This window comes from Schistocerca serialis, chromosome 1 (assembly GCF_023864345.2).
Source record: "Schistocerca serialis cubense isolate TAMUIC-IGC-003099 chromosome 1, iqSchSeri2.2, whole genome shotgun sequence".
Classification (NCBI taxonomy): domain Eukaryota; kingdom Metazoa; phylum Arthropoda; class Insecta; order Orthoptera; family Acrididae; genus Schistocerca; species Schistocerca serialis.
In genome coordinates this window covers 650395149-650414063 of record NC_064638.1, presented here as the reverse complement: position 1 = coordinate 650414063, position 18915 = coordinate 650395149, and the positions used below count along the sequence as shown (strand labels likewise).

General features: G+C 41.2%; 1 protein-coding gene across 1 annotated transcript in view; it reads left to right on the top strand.

Moving 5' to 3' along the window:
• Positions 1–18915, top strand: part of LOC126479123 (ubiquitin domain-containing protein 1) — a 75435-nt gene that overhangs the window by 27033 nt on the left and 29487 nt on the right. Inside the window, exon 4 of the mRNA XM_050103756.1 lies at positions 14946–15064. Coding sequence (XP_049959713.1) covers positions 14946–15064 — 119 coding nt within the window. The remainder of the gene's footprint in view (positions 1–14945; positions 15065–18915) is intronic.

Genomic DNA, 18915 nt, shown 5'->3' with positions numbered 1-18915 from the left:
GGCAACAAGAGCCTATTTCTAACAGGATGCGGTAAAATATTGCTAATGGTGGTTTGAGAAACGTTACTTTCAAAGTAAATGTCCTTTTACATAAGTTGAACTATGTGCTAGAATGTACCATGAATTTATTAAATCACAGAGCTTTTGACTCTCATTTAAAAATCAACTCTTTGATGACGAGCCATTTAGAAGAATTTCGAACCCTGAAGATCAGACATTTATGTCATTATTAAAAATTTTACTGGCACATTTGTATGATATATCCTAAGAGTAACACGCGGAGAAAAGATCAATATTATGTGCGAAAGCTTAGCTTATTAACCTTAGATACCAATATTATATGTGGAAGCTTTGCTTTTATTGTATCAACACTATGTATATTAATTTAAACTATTAACTTCCCTGTTTGTGTGTTCGTGCTACTCAACAGTGATGTTGATGTTGACTACATGACGTGTCCTATGCTCTGAATATCCGCTGCCATCGGCTGGCGAGATCACGTGACATGTTCTATGACTGGCTTACAAACGCGCATCGCAATCTTGATTTCAATGATTTGGAAAGTAACATGCGGTGTTTGGTGGAATTCCAATGTGTAATTTTGTAATATGAAAATACGAAACTTACATGTTGCTGCACATCAAAGATATTTCCAAAACGTGTCTTTTTCCCGGAGTTTCATTTTCTAAAGTGCTGGGAAATTCTACCCTCATGTATAAAACCATAACCATTCAAAGGATTGGTAAGGGAAAGTATACTGTCACTAAACACAGAAAACGTGTGTTTCCACCCGGGAGCAAGTGTATTTTTAACTGGGAAATCCGGGAATTTTTTTTCCTTTTCCGCGTATACACCCTGTCATAGTGGTGAGCAGGGCACTATGTGGTAAAGCAACAGGAACTGTAAATTGTCTGTGGAGGAAATGGTTGGTATATTTTATATAGGAGAGTAGATTGCAGGTCATAGGCTGAAGGTGTTTGTCTACAAGAGCACACTCACTCTTAGTGGGGGCACAGTAATCGGCCAGAATGGGTTGTCCGGTTGGTTGAGCTCATGGACTTCAGGATCCCTATAGAAGGTAGGAGTTTGGGGAGGGGTAGGGGGTGAGAGAGATAGACTCTGGGGAGAGGCCTTGGGATGTGCCTAAGGATTTGAGGAGAGACTGAAAATCCTGCCAGATCTCTGGAATGGTGTCACTGTGGCAAAGTTTGTTGGTGGATGTATCTGACAGCTAGCGGAGTCATTCTGCCACTTAATTCTTGCAGTTCAAAACAACAGTAGAGGGGCATTTTCTGCAGGTAGGATTATAAAGTCAGGATCAGGTTTTAGATGGTGGACTGCAGTTCTTTCTGTGCATGTAAGATTAATTTGCATGTTGAGGGATATGGTGAATGACAGTGAGGCTAAGTTTGAGATTAAGAAAATCTGGGAAGCTAACAGGGAGTGATTTGGGGGTGGTGGGAATGGATCATGGTTGGATGGAGGAGTGAACTGAGTCAGGCAGGGTTCAACATTGGTCTTCGGTTGAATCTGATTAGTAGTGTTGGAGGCAAAAAAGTAGCTACCTTGAGAAGGAGAGAAGGTCTCGTACAAGTCCTAAGTTGAGGCCTTTCGAAAAGATAGATACTTTTGTGGGGCTAAGGCTTTTGGAGGAAAATTTCATGACTGTGTTTCAAGTCTGTTTAGGTTCTGGATTCTGTTTGGTGGTGGGAGAATGGTTTTGAGGGTGGAGTAAACGTAGTAGGTCTGTGAAGTATGGACGTGTTCTCAATTGCATGAACCATTTGGACATGTACAGCTTTGGGTGATTTTCAAAAGCATATACCTTGTTTTATCAAAATAACTTGCATCTTATTGCGTAATGCTTGCTACACTAAAACACGTCACATATTTGTAATTATTTTAGTATGTGATATTGTGGGGAAAAAATTATAAATTGTCAGCTGTAACATCGATATTCCTTTTCAGTGTTTTACCCAAATGTCTGATTTTATTGTTACTTCATAATTATTTAAAATATTTCAAATCACCAAGACGTAATACAGTGATGTAATGATGGCATTTCCTGTTATTAGAATGATTCTTCAAGATAATTGTTACACTTAAAATTATAAACCATAATCATCTCCTAAACAATCACAAACAGTTTCCTCTACGTCTGTGTTCAACCACATGGGTATATCGTCAGTGAAGACTCTGTGCCAACTTAAGTCTACTTGATTTCGCTAGTGTACCCCACAAATAGTTTGCAGTAAACGATTGATACCATCTTGTCATCTGAGATTGGATGGCTGAGAACTTCTTCAGGTCGTAGTGATCCCACCATCTTTCAAAAGAGACTTCCGCCCTTTTACATCTTGCTGGGATCTGTAGAATTTAGTTGCCTCCATGTCAGTGATGAGTGTTTCCAATAGCTTCATACTTGTATATGAAAGTACATTTCATTTCACTTGTGTAATCTAAATTTCATAGACTTTTATATAGGAACTTCATGTTTATCACTCTCTGAACTTCACCAAGATTTTTTACTTCAAGTAACTCCATCTTTGAACTGCGGAAGTGAGACGAATTTCTTTAAAAGAACAGACGTGTTCCAAAAAAATACGTAAGGGTATGAAGCACAATATTGTTCTCGTTTTGTACCCCACACCCATCACAGAAAAGTTTTACCACGGCCTTCTTTTTAAAATCAACAATTTTTTTAAAAATATGCAATGCTGAAGGCATTTATGCTGTGCCATGCCCTGCAAACTTTTCCAGCCTCATATAAAATACAGTTACACTGATTTATTATTGACAGCTCACAAACAGTAAAACCTTAACTGCCTTGAATGGAATGTTTGTTGAATTGAATCCTTGGGCAGTGGTTGCACCTGTTGCAGTTCAAAAGAGAATGTCACTGCTCATTATATTCTCGTAAAGACCATTGAAAGCAGTTGCTCTTTTCTATGCACCTTTTCCTTTGTTGAAGTCACATTCATTTTGTCGTCGATTCTTGTGCCAAAGCTGTAAATATCAGAAGCAGGGTTTCTGAGTCCCATATAATATTCATTCATAAATATTCTATGGAAATTGATACAGACACACTGTTGTCATTAGTCAAAGATTTGTTTTACATTACCATTAGCTATTTTATACTTCGTTCACCATTCAGATACAGCTGTTGTGAGTTTTGTCTGCTGTAATGACTTTCACTCCAATGCAAATTATAAGTTGCCAATCGCTGTTGTTTTTCTTCTGTTGCCATTCTGTGTAAAAAGAATGTACATAACATTAAAGTTCTGAGGTTTATTTTCACCTCCGTTATTTTGAGGTTGGTTTTATTAAACATTTTTCTATGACATTATTTGTGCCACTGTCCTCTCTTGAACTGCGTTCTCTTGAATTTTATAGATATTAACTGTTCAGGTGCAGTGAATCTTGTGATTGTATTTCATGATGATGAGAGCGCACAGAAGCATGAACTGAACTGGTGCTAACATGTGCTCTGCACAGGTACCTTTGGCTGTGAGTGAAATGGAAATTAGATGACTTGAATCAGCATCTCCTAATGGCCCTAATGGGCTATTTCTTCTTCACACAAGGTAGTCATGTTGATAGATTCATGTTTTCTCTGAACCATGTTATTTTTATAGGCTTATATCATGGGACATGTTCAAACTCACTTATATTGCATGATGTATGTAGATACTGGTTACCCTATGTATCATTCCATTTTGTATTTCATTTGTTTCAAATGGCGGTCACGTTCACCTTTGTGTGTCATCACTTCGCTAGTTTTGTCATGGCTGGCTCTCCCAAGGATTTCAATAATTCTTAGACAATGTTATGAAAAGGAAAGTTTGCCACTCACCATATAGCAAAGATGTTGGGTCGCAGATAGGCACAGCAAAAAGACTGTCACAAATAAAGCTTTTGGCCCATAAAGCCTTTGTCAAAAGTCTCTCTCTCTCTCTCTCTCTCTCTCTCTCTCTCTCTCTCTCTCATGCACACACACACATGCACACGTGCGCTACTGTAACTCACACACATGACTGCAGTCTCGGGCAATTGTAGCCACACTGCGAGCAGCACCAGTGCATGATGGGAGTGGTGATTGGGTGAGAATAAGGAGGAGGCTGGGCCGGGGAGGGGGAGGGATAGTAGGATAGTGGTGGCGGACAGTGCAGCGCTGCTGGGGAGCATGCAGGGACGAGATGGAGAGAGGGTAGGGCATAGGGCAGCTACGTGCAGTCGGGAGGTTAGACGGAGGGAGGGAGGGAGGGGGGTAGCGGAAAAGGAGGGAAGTAAAAATACTGTGTGTGATGGTGGAATGAGGGCTATATAGTGCTGGAATGGGAACAGGGAGGCTGGATGGCTGAGGATAATGACTAATGAAGGTTGGGGCCAGGAGGGTTAAGGGAACATATGATATATTGCCGGGAAATTTCCCACCTGCACAATTCAGAAAAGCAGGTGTTTATGGGAAGGATCCATATGGCACAAGCTGTGAAGCAATCACTGAAATGAAGAACATCATGTTTGACAGCATGCTCAGCAATGGGGTGGCCCAGTTTTTTCTTGACAGGTGATGTTTGTGACCGAATCGGAGTAGGTGGTGGTGGTGGTGGTGGTGGTGGTGGTGGGAGGGTATATGGGACATGTCTTGCATCTAGGTATATTACTGGAGTATGAGCATGAGGTAAGGGGTTTGGAGCTGGGGTTGTGTAGGGATAGACAAATATATTGTGTTAGGTTCGGTGGACGGTGGAACACCACTGGGAGGGGTGGGAAGGATAGTGGGCAGGACATTTCTCATTTCAACGCACAACAAGAGGTAGTCAAAAACCTGGCTGAGAATATAATTCAGTTGCTTCAGTCCTGAGTGGTACTGAGTTACAAGGGGTTTGCTGCACTGTGGCCAGACAGTGGGACTTTGGGAGGTGGTGGGAGACCAGAAAGATAGGGCATGGGAGATTTGTTTTTGTATGAGGTTGGAAGGATAATTATGGTCTGTGAAGGCTTCAGTGAGACCCTCGCTATATTTCGAGAGGGACCGCTCGTCACTGCAGATGTGACAACCACGGGTGGCTAAGTTGTATGGAAGGGACTTCTTTGTATGTAACGGGTGAGAGCTGTCAAAGTGGAGGTATTGCAGATGGTTAGTAGGTTGGATATTGATGGAGGTACTGATGTAGCCATCTTTTGGGTGGAGGTAGACATCTAGGAAGGTGGCTTGTTGGATTGAGTAGGACCAGGTGAAGCAAATGGGGAAGAAGTTGTTGAGGTTATGGAGGAATGTGGATAGGGTGTCCTCACCTGTTCCCATTCCAGCACTATACAGCTGTCATTCCACCATTGCACCCAGTCTTTTTACTTATCTCCTTTTCCGATACCCCCCTCTCCCCTGCCCTCTGTCTTACCTCCCAACTGCACATAGCTGTCCTACCTTCTCTCCACCTCGTCTCCGTGTGCTCCCCAGCAGCACTGCACTATCCACCACCCCTACCCTACTATTCCTCCCCTTTCCCACCCAAGCCTCCTCCGTACCCCCACCCAGTCGCCACTCGTATCATGCACTAGTGCTGCTGCTGCTTACAGTGTGGCTACAGTTGCCTGAGACCGCAGTTTGTGTGTGTGTGTGTGTGTGTGTGTGTGTGTGTGTCGTGTGGACCAAAAGCTTTATTTGTGACAATCTTTTTTTATGCCTATCTGCAACTCAGGACTCAGCATCCCTGCTATATGGTGAGTGGCAACTTCCCTTTTCATAATATTGTTACATTCCATCCTGGATTTTCCATTGTTTAATGAATCTGAGACAATGCTACCAAACTCAGGTGCCTTGTTTTGACATAGTGCTCTGTCAAATTCTTCTTGCAAGTATTGTATCTCCTCTCTCATATTGATTTAATTCCTATTCCTTTTGTAAAACATTGTCTTGAAGTTAATTACCATTGTACAAGCCTTCTACCCATTCCTTCCACCTTTACACCTCCCCTTCTTTGCTTAGTACTGGCTTTCCATCAGGGCTCTTAACATTCACACAGGTACTTTCTATTCTTCAGAAGTATCTGTAATTTTCTGGCATATGGTATCTACCTTTCCCAAAGTTGTGCATGCTTCTTTATCTCTGTATTGTAGTTGTTGTTTTTGTTGTAAATACTACCATGCAACAGCATCTTGATCCTTAAAAGAGTAAGAAAATCAGTTTAAAAGCATTGTGAATAATATTCAAAGAAACTCCACAGAAGTAAGGCCACGAAAACATGTAGATACACCACTGTGGAATAAGAAAGTAAAACTAAAATGCTGGGTAGGAAAATATAAGAAAACTGTACCTAATTAAACTTGAAACATTAGTGACCATGAAATAGTTAGTCTGATCTGCCTGTAGGATGGAGACAGTAAACTTGGTGGCCATCTTTACACTGTCAGAGAGCAGTAGAGTGCCTGCAAGTAGAAGTCTCATCCTCATGTATCCTCTCATTTCCATAATTGTATGTAACAGTACAATGATGTTAGCATATATGTAATACTTCATCACATGCATACAACGTAGAAAGATACGCTCAATACTGAGGAAAAGCATGTCTGAAACCCATGGACGCGGCTCAAAATATTCAGGTCTACAATGACAAGTTACATAATTCTTAATTCAAAGAATACGACACACTTCACTGCCAACGTGTTGGATTGATTTTGGGGGGGGGGGGGAGACCAAACTGCGAGGTCATAAGTCTTATCAGATTAGACAGGGAGAGGAAGGAATTTGGCCATGCCCTTTCAGAGGAACCATCCTGGCAAATGCCTGAAGCGGTTGAAGGAAATCACGGAAAACCTAAATCAGGATGGCCGTATGCGGGATTGAACTGTCGTACTCCCGAATGCAAATACAGTGTGCTAACCACTGTGCCACCTCACTTGGTCAACTTGTTCAATTATGGTGGTAGCCTTGAAATGATGAATCTGGCTATGTTTTTGAACTCCTGAAAGTTTTGCTTCCAGAGTTTTTGTGTTGTCCCTAAAATTAAATAAAAGACAGATCTTTGTGATAGGAGGATGTTAATGGTCATAGTGGGAACATAGGTCTTAACACAGCCATACCAACTAGCTCAAGTTATGATAAGAGTTACAGAAAGTGGTAAATGACCGTATATATCATTACAAGACAATAATGTGGGATTTTAATATGAAAGGAGAGCAAACAAATTAAAAAGTGATTCTGCACTACAAAATTGGTTGAATTTGCTGAGAACAACTACATGTTAATGCTGAAGGCATTCTCTCAAAAGAAGCTAATAGAAAACAAACTTAGCAAGAACCAAACGATACTGACAATATTTTATCAAAAACAAAGGAATTGTACAAGATATGATGGTTCTTACACAATTTCACTTTTTATGTGAACTTAGACTCATAAGACACATGTTATAGATAGATACATAGCTATAAACACACACACATCAAGTGGGAAATTATAAACATCGATTGGATGTGCCCAAAGAAGCATACAAAGACCATGTTCTTAATATGTGTAAACAGTTTATCACATAAGCTCAGCTACACTATTTAACTTTTAGTTGACGATGCTGCTGTTTGCAGGAAAGTATAGTTTCTGAATGATCATAAGGAAATACAGAACAACATTTGTTCTAATGAATGATAGCTGTCTTTAAATGTGGGCAAATACAAGAAAGTACTCATAACAATGAAAAAGAAGTTGGCAGTAACAGAGCAAAAGATTCTAGAGCCTATCACATTATTTCAATAATTAGGAGTAATAAATATTTAGAAGCAGTCTTAAATGGAATGAACACATTAAATCAGTTGTAAGCAAGGCAAGTAGAAAACTTACTTTGTTGGAAGGATTCCAGGAGAGTAAAGGAAATAGCTACTGCACTTTTCAGGGATCAGATCAAAACAACTTACTCTCTAGAATGAGTTAGCTCTTTTTCATGGCTCATCACTCACGTTCATTTATGAAAGTAAATGAAAGGAAGGTATGTTATCTTTTTACTCCAAGGTCACTGTACCTCTATTTTTTGCCTAATTTTAACCTGTTTGGGAAGAACATGGAAAGAAGATTAAAGATTTCCTGTTACATTCCTCTTTGTTTAAGATTTCTGATAGTCCATTTTGTTTCCAATAAAAATTAAAAATATCAGAACAAAATTCTGACGATTTCTATCAAATTGTGAATTATGAAAATAAAACTCATTTTTGTTTCTTACCACACCTTCTTTGAAAACAAAATATAAAGGAACACAACTGAAATTAATTTTCTAACCTGTGAAATTATTTTTAACTGTTATTTACAATCAGCATTGCGATATTTGTCAAAGTAGAGGAATCTGTCAGTGTTGTGATTTAGAAACGAAATTTACTAGTTTTTCTTGAAGTGAGTTAGTTTCTTTTTTTGATACATATTTAACCTCTTTCTGAAAAGTGCACTCACACAGCACCAACATAGCTGGGATAAAGAAACTTTACAGAACCAACTGGTGGAGCATTAGGTACAGCAGTTATTTGGATTCCCATAAGTTTAGTGTACCATTGCTTCTAACCAAACATGCTTCACATCAGTATTTGTCTAGGTTGACAATCAATGCACGTCCAGGATTATGGTTTCTTGGCTCCTAAACTCTTTTTGAAAAATATAACTGTTCTTTGGGCCTCATCAGCACTTCTCTGTGTTGGGTGTTGTACACCAATAATTAAAGAATGTGCAAAGCACCAGAGGTGGGCAAACTTGTTCATCTTTGGGAACTAGTTCACTAGTGACCATTCCCTGTTGGGAACTATTCATTTTTACATGTTCTCTATTCCTTTTTTTATGTGATTGTGCATTCTATGTGGATGTTATATAAATTCTCAGAAAAAATCAGGTATGCAAAATTATTTCTTCTACAGGATAAATTCATTGATTGCTCTATGTAGGCAAATTGTTCATTTAGATTTCCTTAGAATGTTTCAGTTAGTTGGCTAATGCGCCAGGCCAATGACCGCAAGATAGGAGAGAGAGGTCAGATCAGACTGAACGAGAGTTTGGATTACAGAATTTGTTTGTGACCCAATCTGGACCACCACAGCCATCATTCACTTTCAAGGCAAGCTTGTAATCATAGCAAGTACTGTGTCTTCATTTCCCATACAGTTACAGGAAATAATGTATATTTGTCTGCTTTACTAGCATGAAATAACTGAAAGTAAACTGTCATCTTTAAACTCAACATTAACAATTTTCTTTTACAATGTGTGGGTGTAAACAACTACACATCAAAGTGTCATACTACCTTTGTGGGAAGCAAAGATTTCTTTGGAAAAATCACCACTCCGGAGACAGGAATAGAGCAGTTGCATACTAAAATTAGAAGATTTGTATGAGCATCTGTGGCAACTAAATAAATATACTTGATGAGTGTTGAAACCTACTAAATGAAAAGGAACAAGAGTCTTTTTTTTCATAACTTTGATAACATAGTGCACTATGGAAAAAGTTTTTCATTAGACTCACAGTGAATGGCTACAATCAGTAATTTCTTTTGTAGCAACATAAAATAGAACCATTTTTAGATGTATATGTGTTTTAATTGAAAATGCATTGGAAAAAGATCTCGTGTATTTTCTGTGCAGATGTAAGGTACATGAGATGATTATGTTAATAGTTTTTTTTAATTAACTGCAAACTCTGTTAAACTCTCTTCTTGAAGAACAATCCCATGGAATGTAGATACGATAGTGAACATCAAATTAATTCAAAGAAATGCAGCTAGGATATTATGTGGTCAGTATGGCCAGTAAAAAATTTGCTGTAGATGCCCAGGGATATTAAATGGGAATAACTGAAATAAAAAATTCTAGTTCCTCTTTATAAATTTAGGAAACTGGTAGTCAAGAAAGACTGTGTGACAAGTTTTGTTGCCACTATAATGAAGTGGTCAGCCAGTCACATTTCCCTGTGCTGTTCTTTTAGCTCTTTTGTGTTTTTTTTCCCCTCTGTTTCTGTTTCTTAATTAGCTATCTTGCCTCCCCATTGGTTTTAGTGCATATGAGAGTGCCTGTGTGATAGTCATTGTGTGGTCGTTTTGTGTGCATGCGTGTACAACAGTTTTCATTCTTATCCACGTTTGTTTGTTTTAATCGATGTCAGTGCACTGATAACCTCGCCGTTGGGCACCCATAAGATCCCAAACCACACACACACATGCCACTATAATATATTCTGCATGGGAATCGTGTTTTCATTAAGATAGTGTAGATTGTGTAAAAAGGTATGTAGACAACCATTACCCTTGCTCAACAGAGAGTTGTAGTAGGAGAAAGTTGTTAATATTCACATGAAGTACACTCTGCCTTACACTAAACAGTAGTTTGTGGAGCATATATGTGGATGTTAATGTTTCGTTCCATGTCCTTCAAAGCCATCCTTTGTTTTGGTCTTTGAAACACAACGTATGAATGTATTGAATGAATGATTTTAGATCCAACCCATTATTGCAGCTATACAGTTTGCTATACAGTATCCAGTACCACAGTTTAAATGATAGTTGTTAAGTCTCATGGAAAATGTGTACCATTATTGTAAATAAAAGAAAACTACTTTTATTTTTCTTGTCTTTCTCAGAAGTTTATCGTTAATTCACTCTTAATAATTTTTATATGTAAAAAAACATTGCCAACATTGTTAGATGCTGCTGGATCCCCAGCAAAAGCTTAGCTGAAAAGGCTAAAGTGATTAGTTGGATTTTTGGAATTCTAGTCTTCCAAAGATGTGCAAGATGTACATTGATGAGTAGCGTAACTGGACTGATTATGACTGATCAGTGTAGTGTGTCTGCTGTGGAGATGAGTCACTCCCACATCTTGTTTATGATTGTGCGCAACAGTTAATCACTTAATATGTCAGCTGAGTTCTTTCGCACCCTTTAATAACATAGGCCAAGAAATTTGTTCTTTAACATCACTTTGGCTCTTTTTTTGTATTCACTGTTGTCCAAAATTAAAGCAAAAAAATTACTTTTTCTCCGTCCTGTATCCAATTCATGATATAATTGTACAAACTGTCAACAGATGTTCCTACAGTCGTATTATGAACAGAATATGGCATTCCAGTCAAGGTGAGATCCCCTGCTATACCCACAGGACATGACAGACAGTTTAATTTGTGGAAAGGGGCCAAAAGGAGTGGCTGTCAGTTGCATTCGAACATACTACTTTATTCATTTGATAAACATTACAAGAGTAAAGATAACATTAAAAACAGAGCAAGCCAAACATTAATTTTAGAACTTAATTCCTGATTAAATGCGCCATTCAATTTCATGCCTCAAGGGCACAACAACTTTAATTTAAAACCGGCTGAAGGCCAATCACTTCAGACTCAAAAACAAGAATTTGAATTTTGAAAAACAGAAGGCCTCATCTTAAAACATTTCTCTAAATTAGGCTGAAGGCCCAAACAATCTCTCGCCTTAAGGGCAAAACAAACAACTTTAATTTAAAATTGGCTAGAAGCCATACATAAACAACAAGGACAAATAAGAAAAGACAACACATTAAAATGGCAGAGGTTTCCAAGGGTCGGCCTGGAATTCAAACATTAATGCTCGCTTAGGTGAGACAGGCAGTCGGCCCAACAATCTTAAATCTGACGGCAACCCAACCGATAGACAGACAACAGACCAAGTGACAGGATAACTTCCGCTCCACCTGACCAGCACACAACAGGGAGTTCAATGGAACAAAGGAGAAGGTATCGCTGCCCACAACGAATTACACATTCGGCTGTCAAACTACACGCCGTGCTGGACAGCCACAACACGACGAGGAAAATACACTGCCTGAATTTACGTCAACGGCCAGGGCAGGTAACCGGAACGTTAATGGCCACAAGGCAGAATATTCCGCTGGTGCACTTCAATTCCAAAATAATCAAACTCCTCAGGAGGGCAGCTAGAATTTCGCCACCTTGAAATCACACGTTGCTCGCGGGAATGTCCCAACAGCCCACGACGAAATTCAAATGATGCAATGTGAAAAGTTGGAGCTGGTTGATAGATTAAGTAAAGGCTCAACTTTCATGTCCGGGATTGGTGAGCCACAGACCTCGTAGCATTGGGAACAGCCCTTCATACTCCGACAGCGCATGGACCCTGCCAACCGACCAACTGTCCAAGCCCGGAAACAGTGAAAGGACCAAATATTCGTCGGCCGATGAGACGAACGACCAACCAACAGTCGTCCGGCTCCAATCTCCCTCCGTCGGACAGTTCATGTGTGTCGCCAGCAGTCGGCGAGAACAGGCTGTCGGCGCCTCACTGTCGCACCATCCCCAACTTCACTGCTGCTGCGTCCCGACTGCACTGCTGGTCCATTTCCAACTGACTGCCAGACATACAATGACCCGGAAATACTATCGGTCGCTCCAGAAATAGTACAGCAGTGCACTTACCTATATGCACTGCTGCTGCCGCTCACACACAAATGAGGCAGGAAGTTAGTGACGCCAATAAATGGAATAAGAAAACGAGGCTGCAGTACCCTAATAGAAGATGACAAAGAATAAATGTCATGAACACTAGCTGTGCATGGCTCAAATGGACAACCGTGCCATCAGTGATGTCAGGGCACCTATCAAATGGGATAGTGTTTTTTTCGGGCAGTTTCATGTCCACAGACGGTGTGTACACAGTCGCAGACGGTGCACTATGGCACAGACAAGACACCTACCAGACTCCCTGCGGTGGGGTGCCACAGGAAAAATGGAAGCAGGACACTTGTAAACTGATGTGGCTCTCTGGCTTAATGTGAATTGTTCTGTTGCTGCTTGGATGTTGTGACAGTTTATAGAGACCGAAACTGTATTCCGAAGACCAGGAGAGGGCTGACCATATGTGACACCAGAAGGAGAGGACCGTTATTTGGCTGTAGGGGCATGACGGTACTGCCTTAGCACTGCACAGCAACTGGCATCAACCTTGAAACATACACTGCACATGTTGTATCGAGACTCAGTGAACCGAAGGTTTCAGCAGAATGGCCTTTATTGTCGGAGATATGCTGTGTGTTTATGTATGCCGCGTCTTCACAGAAGTGAATGTCCCATCTGGAGGTAAGGTGGAACACGATATCGAGACCCAAACATCATGGAAAGAGACCAATATCGAGGAGGATCCCTAATAGAGTGGGCAGTGATTATGTTGACCACTCAAACATCTCTTTGTGAAATTGCACCAGTGTGTCGGCAAGTTTTAACTGGTGTCTGGTACTGTGACGAGATCTTTGCACCTCACCTGCAGTTGTTATGAGTAGCTGTGGGCCCAGACTTCTCGACCTCGTACAGCACGGGTGGTTGATGTTTTCTTGGAAACTGAAGCTATTACGCACTTAGTGTGGCCTTCTCACTCTCCAAATTTGAATCCCATAGAGCACGTTTGGAATGCACTAGGGAGACAAATTTTATCACGCCGGCATCCAACAATCAGTCTCCAACACTTACAAGCAGCTCTGCAGAAAGAATGGGCAGTACTGCCTCAATATGAGGTTGATGACATCATTCACAGCATGTCCTGCCATCATAAGGCCTGTACTACTGCCAGAGGTGGTCACACCCTATACTGAGCACATTAACCAGTTGTCGGAAAGTGCGCGCAAATCCGTTAAGTTGGAATAAAAGAAACAACATTTTCGTCTACCATTTTGTATCTTGCATTTGTTTAAGTTCTGTATTCTTTACATCATTTCTACTTTACCATAAACCGTTTATACTGTTTTGTGGCAAAATAAATGCAACCTTGAAAAATTTCCATTTGTTGCTTTAATTTTGGACACCAGTGTATTTTGTATCCCAGAGATGTGCAGTGCTTTGCAAATGTGGACAGTATGCCCCCACAGGGCATATTGTTTAACATATTGGTTAACATTCATGACTTCATATGAAAGGCAGCATGGTCATTAAGCACAAACCACTGGATGTCTCTGCAGTCTTTGCAGTTTGATCACGTTACTGTGGCACTTTGTAATAGTAATATTCAAAAAGAATTTTTAGAAAAGTGTTGAAAGAGTTTTGTAAGTTTTCAAAGATGTGCATCCCATATTAAAAGGATCCACAAAACTTCTCATTGCCATCAGAGTGGAGTTTGTCATAGAAGTTTCCATGATGCATTTTATTTGAAGCATCATGTGTTTTCAGTGCATGAGAAAGACACCTGTGAATGAGTCAATGTGCCTAGTTTGTGGATGCTTTTTAAATAAGAAAAATACTCCAGTAACATGGGATTACTGAGAAGACAGAGTCTTTGAGATTAGACAGTGCAACCTTTGAAAAATTAAAAGGGAAAGTAATCAGAGATTTTTAAAAGTCATGAGAATGAACGTAGCAGGTTCTCAGTTAATGGATAATAAAAGGCAGCAGTAGCTTCCAAAATAGCAATGCAAGTACCACTTGAAGGTGTAATGAGCTGCTACTTTACTTGCTAGAATGGCTACTGCAGAGATATCTGTTGGTTTGTATTTAACAACCAAGCTGCCTTTTCTATGACATCATGAATGTTAGTCAATGAGCAATACCTCTGTGACCTAATGCTGGCTTGCCACGAAGGGAAAGTCAGTGGCCATATTGAGCAGCTAGCTACATGTATGTCTCTGCTGTTTAAAGTGACAGTATTTCACATTAATTATTGTGTACATAACATTTTAAAACTGAAGTGAAGAACAAGTTTTGTTCCAACAAAAGTGATGTCTTGTGAGCTTTATAGCATTTTCAAAGTTGTGGAACTTTCATCTCATGCAAGGAGACAGAATAGCTGGTCAGTACATATCCTTAGGTGGTGAAATACGAATTACTGTCAAAAAGCATTGGCAGTACTTGAATTTTTGCCTCCTGAAGGTAATTACTGGTGAGTCATTCTATACATTTTCCTTTTTTTCTGTATGTCAAGTTATAATCCAACTTTAATTTTTAACAGAACCAGTTGATGGAGGCTTGGAAATGATTTTGAAGCTAAGGCTGTCTTCTACGTGCACTGATGTCAAACTTACAGTGTCGACGAGAGATACTATTGGAATGGCAAAAAGAAAATTGCAGGTACGTTTATCGTTGTTTTTAATGTTCAATAACATGCTGCAAAGAAATGCTGTTATTTCTTTCATGTCTAGTTTGTATCCAATAGTTTTTCCATTTTAATTCTTAACGGCTGTTATATTCTATGTGAATTGAGATCTCAAGTTCCTAGAGTATCTAAAAATTAATTCTTTATTTACTCTTATATTTTCTAAAGAAATGTAGTTGGCATGTAATATCTTCACTAAGCCTTCTATGGAACCCAGAAAAGTTTTCTTTGCTAGAAAAATCCTGTACATTTATGTTGTGCTAAACCCAATTTGATGTTGTGATAAGAAATGTTTTGAGGGCATATGTGTTACATAAGACTTACATGGTGACATCTTAGAAAAACGCTCTACAAATTACAGCAGTATTGGAAGTTGATGGGTAGAACAATACCTTAAATAAGGTAAAGGCAACCACTCATTTATATCAGGCTGATGTGTGACAGATAGATAAATGTAACAGAAAACAGTGTTCAAGAGGCTTTGAGCTCGGACTCTTTTTCTAGGAGACAGTACACCCATTCACACACGCTGTCACATAGACACCCAACACAGACTGCTGCAGCAACATTTTAATAACTGAGAACCAGTTGCTTTGTTTTGGAAATGGAGTTCCGTGGGTATAGGGAAGTGTTGTAGAAAGAGAAAGAAGCACAAGCGAGAAAATACAGGATGGGGGTGGGGGGAGGGGAGAGAGAAGAGGAAACTTGTGGAGGGAGGGGGGGGGGGGAGAGAGAGAGAGAGAGAGAGAGAGAGAGAGAGAGAGAGAGAGAGAGAGATCATATAGGAGTGGAGGAAGAGAGGTGTGAGAAAACAGTACTCCAATTCCTCAGTTTATAGTGAAGAGAGAATTCCCGCCTGCGTAGTTCAGAGGAACTCATGCTGGGAATATCCAAAGGCCACACCTAGTGAAGCAACTGTAAAAGAAATTTGTGTAGTGGTGTGCAGCATGTTTGGCAACTGATGGTCAAGTTTGTAGTTGGCCACAGTTGTAAGCGTGAACATTCATGTGAGCAGACACTTGATTACCTGTCACACCCACATAGAGTGCTGTCCAGTAACTGCTGCAGAGGCAATATATAACATAGCTGCTTCACTACCTCCTCCCACCCCCCACGTCCCCTCCTCCCCCTCACCTCCCCACCAAATCTTTGGTGAGTTCATGCTTGGCTACCACCACAGGACCCCAGCCATTGCAGCACCTCTTCCTTTTACATGCTGCACATCTGTTGTTCAGCTATTCTTTTTCCCGTCCCTTGGGGAACGTGTCTTGGCTATTTTCAGTAGCCCGTTATTGAAACAATACCTTGTCTGTTTTTCCTTCTTTCTTCGTTCTCCATTTCCTCCCCTCTTCAGGGTTTCAGATCTCTCTTTGTTTCTTCTTCCTCCCTGTTTCTAGCTCCTCCCTGTGCACTTCTGAAGGCCAGCCCACACGTTTAACATGTAACAGGTGACTGGGTAATGTGTAATTCCCAGCCCCGGGACCGAGCCAGGTGGCACAGTGATTAGCACACTGGACTCGCATTCAGGAGGACGACGGTTCAATTCCGTCTCCGGGCATCCTGATTTAGGTTTTCCGTGATTTCCCTAAATCGTTTCAGGTAAATGCTGGGATGGTTCCTTTGAAAGGGCACAGCCGATTTCCTTCCCCATCCTTCCCTAATCCAAGCTTGCGCTCCGTCTCTAATGACCTCGTTGTCGACAGGACGTTAAACACTAATCTCCTCCCAGCCCTGGCTTGACAGATAGGATTTGCGTGTATCCCTTGGTGCAGGTTAGGCCCAGGGAGGGGTGACTGCCTGAGCTGTTACCTTCCAAATTGACAATTGATCCTTCTGTCTAGAGTTCAGGAGGTGTGACCTGAGTTGTGAACAACCACGTAAGGCACATGAGCCCCCCTCTGAGGGGGCTCCCAGTTGGAAAGAGCGCACTGTCCGACACAATCATGGGGGATTTTTTCACAATGAACCAATCATCTTCATCTCAGTCTATGTCTACTAAACATAAATAGAATGAGGCTAAAGATTCAATGACTCTCCCAGTTGCACCTCAGTTTCTCATGGTGTCACATACCGAAGAAGCTCATTCCTTTGCTACAGTTAATCAGTTTATTATTCAGACTTTACTCCTGGAGATCAATTGCGATTTTCATGCCCAACAACTGCTTGCAGCTTTGCTCCTCCACAACTATACTGTTCGTGTCAAGGCTCATTATATGCTGAATTCTTCACAAGATGTTATTTACACTCACTCCTCGGTCTGACCAAAGGGAAAATTGAACATTATGTCACTGAATTAGGGTGGGTGTATCAATTGTAATGGTGACCATGCTGCCTCGTTCCTTGAGTGTCTCCTGGTAACCTTGCTGTTGAGCACCCATAAGCACCAAACCAACCAGTTAGTGTCGTATGTGTCCCGATGAACGGGCCTTCTAGAAGATCCAGGTGAAGGAAAAAGTACTGTACCTTGTCACTTGCAAGTTGCTGGCAAGTCAAATGTCCTTCATTTGACCATCTGGCACTACAGTACCATTCTTGCTATGCCTTGCTCCATGAGGACTTGACCACACAGGCTTGTGACCTCCTGTTCAGTCCTGAAGTTGTAAATCGCTCTGTATTGTGGTAACATCCCCGTCTCCCACTACAGCTGTGCAACAGCCCACCAAATCTGCACCCCCGGTGGCGAAATCACCCGCTACACGACTGAAAGGCTGGAAAGAACAAAAGAAACACTCTCACGAAGAGTTTTTATGCCCCTCCAGCCAACAAATGTCTGAGTCTTTGTCTGCCAATTGTAAAGGCTCCAAGAAATTGAGCAAAGGCAAACGATCTTCTCCTTCCCTGACTCAGACATCCTCTTCTGCAGTGTCTATGTGATACCCTCACCTATCTGACCTGTATTTCACTGGTGTGCACTGTCTATCATTTGTCTGACATTAGGAGAATGCCGATGCCTCCGTGGATTTCATGGAACAGGATCCTCCAACCCCTGCACCCTATAGCAGTGAGTCTTCGAGGGCTGGCACTCAGCAGCCACCTCAGCGACAGCCTTCCGTTTGTCCCCTCCACCCCATTCCCTGTTCTGACTTGTCTCCAGTGGAACGTTTGTGGCATTAGAGCCAACAAGGAGGAATTATAGCTGCTCTTGGAGTTGCCATGTCCAGTTCTTGTCTGCTTCAAAGAATTTAAATTGTGTCCTCGCAACCATTTTGACCTATCACGTTTCTTTCCGGTCTGCTTCGGGCTTCCCTCCCTGAGGGCGGCATTCCGTCTCATGTGGGGGTCATGCTGCTCATTCAGGATGATGTCCATAGCCAAACTGTGTCACTGAACACCTGGCTGCAAGCCGTTGCGTTCCACATTTTCCTTCCTCGTTTCACCTTTTCTATTTCACTGTCACCAGGGCAGACGTACTCCAGCTCGTTGGTCACCTTCCCCACCTCCTTTTGCTGCCAGGTGGCTTAACATCCACCGTCACCTTTGGAGTTCTTTGAGAAACTGTCTGGGAGGTTCCCTCTTACCTGACTTACTCAATCAACTCAACCTCATCTGCCTTAACAAAGGAACGCCCATATTCCTTTCAGACTCCACACACATCTGTTCCTGTTTAGACCTCTTATTCTGCGCTGCCCAGCTTACCTGCCGTCTCATGTGGTCTGCTCTCTCCGACACATATTGTACTCAAGTGACCATTTCCTGTGCACTGTCCATTTGCTGACTCCTAGGCCACCTTCATGTAAACCCAGTTGGCAGCTTCCTAAGGCCGAGTGGAGGCTTTACTCCTCCCTCGTGATCAACATTTCCCCAGTTGTGATGACTGAGTAGAGTA